Source organism: Phoenix dactylifera, chromosome 8 (assembly GCF_009389715.1).
Source record: "Phoenix dactylifera cultivar Barhee BC4 chromosome 8, palm_55x_up_171113_PBpolish2nd_filt_p, whole genome shotgun sequence".
Lineage (NCBI taxonomy): Eukaryota > Viridiplantae > Streptophyta > Magnoliopsida > Arecales > Arecaceae > Phoenix > Phoenix dactylifera.
The window spans coordinates 12,636,842-12,648,812 of record NC_052399.1 but is presented as its reverse complement, the minus strand read 5'-3'; the positions used below and the strand labels follow the sequence as shown (position 1 = coordinate 12,648,812).

Here is an 11,971-nt window from a genome sequence, read left to right as displayed (position 1 = left end):
TTTTTAAAAAATTAAAGTTAAAACGTGTGAAGAGTATGAGTTACTATTATGTTATAGATTGAGCAGCGAAAATAAGATTGCACAAATACGACAACGAATAAAATGAGGAAATCAATCAGAAATATGCAGAGAAGAGAAAGAGAGAAAAACAACAAGCACAAACACCAAGGTTTATAGTGGTTCGGTGCACTCCCAGCACCTACGTCCACTCCTCAAGCCTTGCTTGAGATTTTACTATAACCCAACAGATTATTATTTTCCGGGCTCACAATCAAAACCCAGTTGGCTTTCCCAGGCAACCAACCGAAAACCTTTTGTTTTTCGGGATCACAAACAACCTAGTTGGTTTTCAGATAAACCAACCAAAAACTTTACACAGTTTGTTTTTCCGGGCTCACAAACAACCTAGTTGGTTTTCAGACAAACCAACCAAAAACTTTTCACCGTTTGTTTTTCCGGGCTCACAAACAACCCAGTTGGTTTTCAGATAAACCAACCAAAAACTTTTTCCTTGCTGAATATTTCCGATTCAGCAACTTCCAATCGAGGCTTGGAAGAGCCTTTACAAGTTTCAAATCAATGAAACTGTTACAGCAACAATTAATCTGACTAAAAGAATACTGTAACCAGAAAACTTAAAGCTTCAGAATATAAAGAGTGAAACAATAAAAATGAAGACTGAAGCTGATGAAGAGGTTGGCTGTGGAAGGATGTTCCAATGCTTAAACAACTGCTCTTCTCGATGCAGTGAGAAGCTTCGACTGATTTCCTCACGGAAGAAGGTTTCAGATGGAATGCCGGTGAGGATGATGAACTGTTAAGCTTTTCTTCTCTTTTTCTCAGTGAAAACCTTTTGTTTTTAATAGAATCTTTTTTCTTTTCTTGTTGTTCCCATTTTGAGGTTCCCTCGTATTTATAGATAAATTCTTCGGCAGGATTTGAAATTCTTTCTTCCCGTTCTGATGAGAATCTTTTTCTGTTATAGAAGAAGATAAAAGTCGTTCAAAGCTTTCCGTTGTGGTCCCAGCAGTACAAGGGTCGACTCATCTAACTCAGGGGTCGACTCATGTTCATTCTGGATCGGCACTTCAAGATGTTGAGAAGGCTTATGCTGTGATATCTTCAAAGGGTCGACTCTTTATCCTTAAGGATCAATTCATCTTCATTAGGAGTCGCCTCTTTAAACGCAAGGGTCGACTCATACTATAGTTTTTCGGTTGACGCTGAGACTGAGCAGGGGTTGACTCTTCAAACGCAAGGGTCGACTCTTCAATTTCGGGGGTCAACTCATTTTGAACAAGGATCGACTCTTTAGACTTTGTCTCAGGCGGTAAAAGTTTTTTTGTCTAATTTGAACTACACAAGGGTCGACTCATGTTTTGCGGGGGTCGACTCATTGACTGTGCTACTTGAGTAAAACATACCAGAATCAACTTAAACTTGTCCTTTTTGCTTAGGGGTTGACTCAAGTTTTTCAAATAGAAAACTTTAGACTTCATCTTTGATCTCCATGGATTATATTAAGATCATTTTCTTTTAGAACATGTCCAATGAGATGTTTGCGAAGAACTTATGATTTGCAGTGCTTCATTTCTTCTGATTTTTCTTGACTTATAAAACTTCACAATTAAGCCAATGTCATTAGTACACAATATCATCTCATGTGTTTTGTAATCATCAAAATTCATCCTTTAGGGTTGACAATAACTTTTAGAACAGAGTATAAATTTGTAAAATTCAGATAGTAGTATAAGTAGGAAATATCATTTGAGTTTATATTTGCAAATTCAGAGAATGATCATGTCTTTTTAAATTGAGTTTATATTTGTTTGATATCATTTACTCTTTATACTTGATTGATTGAATTTACTTTTATTACAAGGTTTATAAGTAATTCTCCCCATTTTGATATATAGATATAACTTTTTAAAAAAAGAATTCCAATTTTCAAAGATAGCTTGCTTGTTTCCATAGCAGTTCTTATGCTATGTCTTTACACTTATAACTTTGTTTTTGTTTTCCATGGATGTCAATTCTTTATTCTTGTATATCTATTTTTTTTTTACTTAAACTTTTCTCCCTCTATTTGCTTTTCTTTTGAACTTTTCTGTTTTCGTTTTCTCATCTTTTGGTATTTCTCTCCATTTTTGTCATTATCAATAAGAAGGAAACTTAAGAGATTAACACTTAAATAATGAGAAACACTTAAACATCAAACTGAAACAAACATTCATCAGATAGAATTGCAATATTAAAGCATATCATAAGAAGCAGAAATAGTAAACACTTATCACTTAACCTTAAGCTATAGATATTCATTAAACACAAGTTACTTAAACTGAAAATTTCATTGAGTAACTGAGTTTAAATACAAGTAGGGATAAGTTACTGAGAAAAGCATAACAAGAAGATACATAGCAGGAAGGTTTGAACATAGATCAAGGATAACCATAAAATAATATCTAGTTTTCGTTAGAAGAAGAAGATACATCTAAATGAGTTGGCATGTTAGAAGATGCACCAGCTCGGCGACTCCTAGTTTTGCTAGAAGATCCAGCACTAGTGAAGAATTGAAAAGATTTAGATGAAGAAAAAGTTTTAGTTTTAGAACATAAGTGATATCGATAAACAAGTTCACCAATACATAGTCCACATAGTTAGTTGAAATATATCTCGTAAATTAGTCATCAGTGACCCAATACACATCTCTAGTAGTATTGATATATAGTATCTAGAATATGACATTCATCGGTACATAATTTATGGCCAGCTAATGCACACCTAGGGATGGATTGTTTGAGGATAGGCTGCTTGGGGATGGGAAAGGGTAAGAGACTCCCAAGGGTTTCGAAAGAGGAAAGAGGAAAGAGGAAAGAGGAGAGAGAGAGAGGGGCTACGAAATAGACGGATGGTTCTCATCTTTATTATAATTATAATTATTTTTTTTTCAAAAGTAATGGGGACAGGAGGGGCTTAAAAATAAAAAAAAAACTGCTCGTTTCTGTTCGCTACCTAAAGGCTAAAGCTATCTACCCAGGTATAAATAATATCAAGTCTCTTTCTAGCCGTCCAAACTAAAACGAACGATCACAGTTACTTCCATGTCCATCGGTGAATAGGTCACGTTTAATGGCATTGTTTGTAATTTCAATTAAATGTGAGGCTTAGTTCATAACAGAGTTTGTTTTTTTGATCCTTTTGCTTTTTCTTCTCTATTTCTCCCGTCGCCCCCTGTCCCCCTTTTCTCCATTCCGTTTCTCTCTTCGTCCGCCACCGGCCATCGACGAGGACGGCCACGGCGGACGGCCATCTTCGGCCTCCCTCCTGGCCTTCTTTTCCGACGGCACTCCTCTCCCTCCTCTCTCGCTCTTAGTCTCCTTCTCTCTCACTTTCTGAGCCTCCCACCAAAGAGGACAAGTACCGCTGACGGAAACCTCCGATCTCCCTCGTCGCCTTCTCCTGTGACCGTACGTACTCCCATCCCTCCTCTCTCTGCCCCTCTTCCTCCCTTCTCTCTCTCCCGCTTCTCTCTCTCTCTCTCACTCTCTCTCTCTTTCTCTTTCAGCCTCCTTCGAAGAGGACGCCCACGAGAAGTCACCTCCGACGACCGCCGACGACCACAGGTGCTTCCTTTCCCTCCCTTCCTCCCTTCTCTCTCTCGCATTCACCATCCCTAATCCCCCACCTCTCTCTCGCATTCAACATCTCTCATCCCTCATCTCTCTCTGTCTCCCTAAGCAATTTTTCATAATGCATAGGGTAAAAAAATGTTCATATTTCATGATGCAGAGAACGACTGTTACTTCATTAATTTCTTACGAATTCAAATTGAATAATGGAAGTCCACTCAAAGTTTAAAATGGAAAAATGATCGGAAGAATCATGAAAAGTAAAAATGATGTATCTAGGTTCTTTATGGAGAAAGAAAAAGAAGTAAATATAGTTATTTTATATTTAAAAGAAATTGATCTTGCATTGCAAAAATTAAGACAATAATGCCAGATAAGCAAAAGAAAGGGGTCTTGCAGTCCTAAGATTCAAATAAACTAGGGGAAAATGGACATATCCTCTTCTTCAACTGCAATGAACATATGACATGATCTTGGGCCAATAGACGTCTTTGTTGGTTACCAATTTAGCAGAGTTTGCACCTGCACCATGTTAGCGCTTATAGATCTCTCTTTCAAAACCATCTCTATGAATTTTGAAGTACCATGCTGCAAGGAAACGTTCGCAATTAGTTTATCTTTGGGTTTATGTTCTCACGAATAACTTGATTTCAAGTTGATTAAGGTGTTATTCTTGTTACAGATAAAACGATGATGTATATTGACATAAGGTTGTCCTAATATATGTGCCTTAGGCATCTAACTTGATAATTATGATTTGGGCAATATGAATTTTTCTTGGGCTCCTTTGATGCTATCTTTCTATGGTTAAGGTGAGTTCATATGACCATGTGATTATCTCTATAAATAAAAATCCTTCATACAGATATAGTTGTCAATTTCTAACTAAAAGAATGCTTGTGGAAAAATTTAAGCCCCATGTTTTTCACCAGTTGATGGGTTCACAGTCATCTATCAAATATCCTCCTCTTGGATGGGCAGTGATATCACAACTTAACTTCCATCTTTTCACAATTTTCAACCTGTCTTTTTAGCTTACATGCGAAAAAGGCCCTACACTCCCTCCAATTGACCAATTGAATTGCGGGGTTCTTTTCCTCCATCTATATCTGCCAATTCTTTTTTTTACGTTTATTTTTATTTTTTGTTTTTTTATATCTTCTTCAGTCCTTTTATCTTGTCATTACTTCTTACCAGAATATCTGACAATTCCTTGAGAGCACAAGCGCCCAAACTAGTCATGTTCACAATAGGTTTATCATCTCTAGGGAAAGTTTATAAGGTTTTTAGTTTTTCTTTCAAGCTTCTAATAAGAATATAATATATTCCATATTTCAGCAAATCGAGACCAATACAAATAAGAGCAAGAAAAAGAAGAGGTTTCATTTATACATTTCAAACAAGCAAAGAATGTACATATGGCTTTGAGATTAATTCCCCAAGCTTTATGTCTTTAGGCTACAATCTGTAAGGTTGTGGTGCCTTTTTTCGTCTACCTACAACATTAATCTTTGACCTCCCATCTGCTACTCCAAAAAACTGCAATCATTCTGCATTAGAATAGGGTCTTCTAGCATTGCGGTCTTCTCAGTTCTCCTGATTGAAATTCACATTAGAGTAGAGAAATATCTGATGACCTTACTTTCACTTTTGATGGGTCCACTATGTACACCTCAGCTCTTTCTTGAAACATCTCTTGCTTTGATGGAAGCATGAAAAAATCTTTTGAATTGGTCTGAATTCAGTAGGTAGTTAATCTTTGGCTTTTACTCAAGCATTTCCTCCTCTCACTTCTCAGATACCTTACCCTTATCTCTTAATTCTTTAGTTCTTAATATTTAATATTAATGATGATAGGTCAGCATGTCCTGCATGATCTCCAGCCCTTTCTTACATTGGTATTTTAACTCCTTTAAGACCCTGCTCGCCCTTTTCAATTTCTAAACCAAATATACATGGGGCTTCAAAAAATAGGTTTTGCCAATCCTTTTGAAACCACTTTCAAGAAATCCTCATGCCTGAACCAAGCATTAGAGTACTTGAAAGTTTTTTTTTTTAATACGAATTGGAGAGTTCAGGAAAGAATTATAGGCAAATGATCACTTATACTAGCCAATATAGCAGCAAAAAGGCATCGGGTAATTTGTCAAGCCCAAAGGAGTTGAAAAACTCTAAGTTTGACATCTACATTTCTTCACATCGATAATCTAGCTACATTTGGTCCTTGGTAGCTGGAATCTTCTACCTAAGATAACTCACCCACTTGTAATCTTCCGGAATCTCAAACCCCCACCGTTTTCTAAGTGTTTTCTTATTAAAAGTATTCCTAAAGTATCTGCTTCCCTGCACCTGCATTTGTACCCGCACCCGCACCCCTACCATATGGATATTGGTTTCCACCTCTTTCTACAAATTCATTTTGTTGTTGTTATTGTTTGTTGTACCTGCATATAATTTTCTTCTCTATTTCTAGTTTCGAGGATATTTTGGTTTGTACCAATTTTAAAAATAAAACTTGATTATGTAAACAAATATGAAACTCTTTTCTTTACATATATGAGCTAATATAATTTTTTTTTTCAATTTGGATTTGTTGAAGAGTACCAATTTAGTTTTTTCGCACAATTTCTTTACTTATGTTTTGAGCAAACTTATTTTCATAAAACTTGCTGATAAAACAACCCAATAAGATTAATAGTAATAGCGAACCTCATTGTAGACAGTCCCATTAGGGTGTCCACAGGGAGAGGGTGGTGTGCAGAGTCACCATCATCTTTCTAAGGAAAAATTGGAAAATCCTCAAAGATTCTAAAATAATGACTCAGTCTTCGAACCAAAGCTTGGTAAGCACCAAAGATACTATGTAGGAAGGGGTCAGGCACCCCCAAAGTGCCCTCTGAAAGAGCTAGGTCCATAGTTACTCTATACCTAGGATTGTTGGACTATTACAGTGAATGTCACTTACAGTGGTGCTCACTAGAGCAAATTCAGCGAACAGAGACATCTAAGTCATCCTCCTTACATGTTCTTGGGGGATTGTGAGGGCCTTGGATTTGTTGATCTTTGGTCTAGGAGAGTGGTGTAAAATGGGTAAACCCTAATCCATCTTGTTAAGTCCAAATCTTAAAGAAAGTATAAGAAAAGAAAAATAAATTAGAATTTAAAACAAAGGAAAGGAGCAGCGTTACATGGTGGATCAAAGCATCTATGCCAAATTTTAATAGAATTTGTGGCATAAAGAAAAGAAAACAAGGAGAAAGGAAGTGCAATCAGATATGCTGGCTGATTGAGGACCTCTCCTTTTGGAGAGGACCCCTTAGGAGGCCCTTTCTTGCTCTCTTGCTCCTAGGTGTGGAAAAGTTCAAGCTTGATGCCTTCTTTGAAGTGGAACCAGGGTGGATCTAAGTTGATGAGGGAAGAAGGATCAAAGAGGAGAAGACTCCATGGATGGGAGCTTTCCTTCTCTCTCCTCTCAAACCCTATATTTAACCCTAAGGGAGAAATCTGAGATCTAAATAGCAAACGTTTCCTAAGGTTTCAAAAGGTTCTCTCAAGTCTAAATTAAGGGGTATTTATAGGCTCTTAGAATTTGATGAAGCATTTACATCTAAGGTTCTAGAGGGTTTCTAGGATCCTAAGGTTTACGTTGGTCCAAATGTCCCTAGGTTACTGGTAGGAGGTGAAGCCATGGATCATGCCCATGGAGGGCTTAGATCAAAGGAGATCAAAGGAGAGAAACCACAAAATGATCCAATGGATGAGGTCTAAAAACTATACTGGATTAGCGAGTCATAAAAGCAGAACACAAAAGTAGGTGCACTTAAATTTCACCAGGAGTCGAGCCAGTCGTACTGGCTCCAAAATAAGGCCAAGAAATGCAGAAAATTGGCTGAAAAATTGGGGAAAAATGTATGAATCAAAATTGAACCCTAAATAGGCTTGTTAGGTTTGGAAAGTGAACGTGGTGGGGTGGAGAAGGGTGAAAATTACAGTTTAACTAGGGTTTGGCTAGATCCAACCTTACAGGATTTGAAGCATTCAAGTTTGTATATGATCAAGAAAGCAGAGGGAATTCCTAGGGGTGTTTATGCTCATATTGATCAAAGATTATGCATCTTTGTTCTTGAGCATGAAATTATGCTTTGTGGCATTATGATATCTCTTTGAAAAAGTTAGTTGTTATACTTAATTTTATTCTTAAATACTTTAAACTGATTGCCTTACCTCTGCAGCGTACATGCTGAAATCTAATTACAATGTAATTGCTTCATGCTCTTTTATTGATTCCATGTTTTGGCTTAATGGAATATTGATCGTCAGGTGAAATTCCAATTCATATTACTGAATGATATTTTTTAGAACCTGTGATGTTGATAAAATTTTGAGGTTAAAGAACATCCCAAATAACCTTTTTACATTTTTTTTAATTATTTTTATATCATTATGCATTTGAACAGTATGTTTTATGGCTTATCAACATCTTTAATAAAATAATGAAATTATTGTGAACATATTGGTAATCATGATTACTTAATTGTTTCAAGTCATGTCGTGAGTTTTCTAAATTATTATTTTGATCTTATTTTTTATTTGAAATGCTTAAATGGTGAGATTCATCGAAGCTTTAAAAGAATCAGGCAACTTTGTTTGAAAAGAAGCCAAATGAAACTGAGGAAAAGTTGTAGAATTGACAATAGGAGAGCCACTGAGTATTGTTTGATTTGCTCTGTTTATCCTTTTCCCTAGAAGGTCATGCCACTTCATAATTGTAAGGTAGTCATTACCCGTGATAATGGATTCTAAAACAAAAAAAAAAAAAAACTTTATTTGAGTTTATGTAGAAAATCTGTGATATAAATTCTAATAACTTCACAGGATTTAATTGCTGGTGTTGAGATCTGCATTCTTCAAAATTTCATATCATGTTCTAGCTTTGATGAAATTCTTGATGTTAAGATGCATCTATGGAGATTTAAATGCATATTTCCCTCTCATTGACATGTTATTCTAAGGACACAGAAGAGCATTTAAGCATATGGAGATATGTTATTTGGAAGGATTCATTAAAATGAAATGTTATGAAATCCATTCAAATTGTTATATATATATATATATCCATTTATGGATCGATTCCAATTAAAAGTTGTGAAATTAAAGCTCATATTTTTCTTTATTGGGTTCTGGTAGATCAAAACATGGTGTTTTTTGAGGTAGAAATGCAATGGAATGTTTTAATTTCTCCCAACGAGCTGGATGCAAAAGGGCTTCTGCTCCAGAAAGCGATTATTGTACACCTTATGGAGGAATTTGCAAACAGAAAGGCATCTAAGGAGCATGGATACTATGTTGCAGTAACTTCTCTGAACTCGGTAGGCGAAGGGAAGGTCCGAGGTCTCACAGGAGATGTTCTTTTCCCTGTAACATTCAGCTGCATCACCCAGAAACCTGCCAAGGGTGAGATCTTACAAGGGTCAGTGGAAAAAATTCTTAAACATGGCATCTTTCTGAAATCTGGACCAATGGAAAGTATATTTCTGCCTGAAAAGACGATGAAAGACTACCGTTATGTTGCTGGGGAGAACCCCGTGTTTCTGAATGATAAGCATTCGAAGCTGGAGAAGGACACCATTGTGCGGTTCAAGGTTCTTGGGTTCAAGTGGTTGGAATATGATAGGCAATTTCAGTTACTAGCAACTTTAGCAGGTGATTTCCTTGGACCTATTTGATTAGCTGGCATTAATGGACCTGCTTATGATAGCTTAGGGTCTTTTTGTTAGGCAGAAGCTGGCAATTATGTGATAAGAGGTTTGTTTTCAGGTTCCAACCTTCTATATGTGCTGGTAGATGCTGTATGTTTTGATGAACTTAGCCTACTTGTAAATCTGTGGGCTGATGTATGTTAAACTTGATCTGGACTTGACTGTACCGCAAATATATTTATGTTCTTGGCAGTTCTAAAAATCCTAGAATGCTTGTAGGTTGAGTTGTTGTGAAGTAAAAATTGAGTCAGGCTTAACCATTCTAATTAGGACTACATGGATTGCACAACAATTTTGGTGACAGCTTGTATTTGCTTGTAAATTTATGCAATGCTGTTCTGCAAATCAATATGGCTAAATTGTTCAACCATATGAATGGTATCGCTACCGAACAGCTGCAACCATCCTAGTCATGTTGACCTTGTTGCATTATTTTTAATTTAGTTATCTTAACCTACATCTTTTTGTAAGATGATGCTGACCCTGTTCGGTGTAGGGGAGCAAAGAGTAGTGTTTGAAGGTTGTGGATCACCCATACAAGTGTAATCAGAGCTTTCACGGGAGATGTCATTAAAGGCTGAGAGTACTTGTTTCCCCCCATTTGGGAGTTTATTGATTGTATTAGCCTTTGGTGCAGCAAAGAGGGAGGATGATTAAGAAATCAGGGCTTGTTTCCTCAGTAATAACATCGTTCTATGCATGCGTTAATTAGTAAGTAATGAGTTTGAGATTAATGATATAAATGTTACGAGGATTTGGACTTTGCTAGAACAAAATAATGATAAATCCTTCTTTTGAGTCATTTCCAGAGTTTTACATAATTGTGGCATTTTGTTGAATTACGGAAATATGATTATAGTATATGACAATCCTATTGGCAATGGCAGCCATCATCTTTCAAATTTCTGTCTATTTTTCTTCACTTTTTCTAGTGGAAAGGAAGAAAATCTTCAGTGTGGTAAACAAAGAAAAGCAAAACAGTTCAAATTTTGTCCTCAAGATGATAGATAAAAGAAGTGCAACTTTTGGTTTTCTTCCTCCTCATCTCTCTTCATTGTTGGATTCTTTCATTAGAGAGGTTCCAGCTTTCACCAACAGCATATATAACTTTGAATGAAGGTATAATCAACTGCTTTGATCATTTTTTTCTCCCCTGACTGCCACAGCGAAAGTGATGCAACTGTCCAGATGGAAAATTTACATTCCAGAAGGCAAAATTATTTCTTGATAGAATTGTATTCCACTTTTCTGCTGATAGGAGAGCCAAAGAATCCAATCTAGATATCAGAACAAAACAGTCTGAAACTATCATGCTCCATAATCCATGCAAAAAACCGTTATAATCCGAAAGCCAATAATGATAACAAGATCACAAAGTAAAATTTCAGTTTTTCTGGAATGTCCTTTTAAGATTACTGTTGGCAGGCAGTTAAAATATCACCACTCACAGATTCCTGACAGTGAGCTAGATATGCTTTATATTGCAATTCCTGAAATTATTAAGTTGCATAGATTTACAAACCAAGTAGGGCATCGTAACTTCTCATATTTTCTGGCCAAATAAAGAAAAAACAAAGAGAATAATGCCAAGAACACTTCAGAGTGCAAGACAAATCCTTGTTGCACCAATGGACTGCAGAAGCTGTAGCAATTAGGACTCAGTAAAAATGTTTGTAAAAAGGATAATAATCTTGTAAGTATCTTAGTGAGCATTTTGGACACTGTATATCCTGTCCTAAATCTCTTTGAATATGAAAACTGTGCCCTTGTGCAATGACACTTTTACATCAAATTATTTCTGATTGTGCTTTCTATTAGCATGATCAGGCCAATGACATATTATAGATAGCTTCACAAATATCAATGAATATGCCGTATGAGGATGATAGTGTTATTTTGATGATTAACAAGCAATTATCTAGAGTATGTTATAAGTTAAATCGATACTACATTCTTAAGTCTGTTACTCTCAATATATTTATTTAAATTGATATAGATACATTTCATTGTTTATTTAAATGTATCTAACCTTGAGATGCAGCAAAGTGTGGATTGAGTCGACCCAAAGGATGATTGGGTCGACCCCGGCACATCAAGAAATCATTTGGCATACTTCTGCAAAAATGGCACAGATGAACAGTGTGTTGGGTCGACCCAAGGAAAGCATGAGTCGACCCAAACATCAAGATCCTCAAAACAACTCAGAAAATGGTTCTCTGGATTTACTGAGAGGGTCGACCCAAGATGAAGTTGAGTCGACCCAAGCTTGAGTCGACCCAAACCCTGTGTGGGTCGACCCAAAGGCAAGACAGAACAGAAGACAGAAAAGGTTCTCTGGAAACCCTGTTAGGGTCGACCCAAGAAGAAGTTGAGTCGACCCAACTGAACCTTGAGTCGACCCAAGGAAAGGTTGGGTCGACCCAAGTGAAGGAAAGCTGAATTCCAAGTTTCTGTGTTTCTGAAGGTTGGGTCGACCCAAGAAAAAATTTGAGCTGACCCAAGGTTTGGGTCGACCCAAGAAAAGTTTGGGTCGACCCAAGCACGGGCAGAAGCATAACGGCTAGTTGTGCAGAAGTGCTTTTT

At 36.7% G+C, this 11,971-nt stretch overlaps 1 protein-coding gene across 1 annotated transcript; it reads left to right on the top strand.

The window, feature by feature from the left end:
- The first annotated feature begins 3,205 nt into the window (after positions 1 to 3,205).
- On the top strand, positions 3,206 to 9,654 carry LOC103716576 (DNA-directed RNA polymerase V subunit 7-like). The gene is made up of 3 exons (XM_008804620.3): positions 3,206 to 3,467; positions 3,566 to 3,623; positions 8,817 to 9,654. Exon 3 carries the CDS (start codon positions 8,825 to 8,827, stop codon positions 9,353 to 9,355), a length of 531 nt encoding a protein of 176 aa, XP_008802842.1. The 5' UTR covers positions 3,206 to 3,467; positions 3,566 to 3,623; positions 8,817 to 8,824; the 3' UTR covers positions 9,356 to 9,654.
- The last annotated feature ends 2,317 nt before the right edge of the window (positions 9,655 to 11,971 follow it).

What these genes read in the sequence shown, in the direction of transcription:
- LOC103716576 (XM_008804620.3), top strand. Translation starts at nt 8,825, where the DNA reads ATGGTGTTTTTTGAGGTAGAAATGCAATGGAATGTTTTAATTTCTCCC.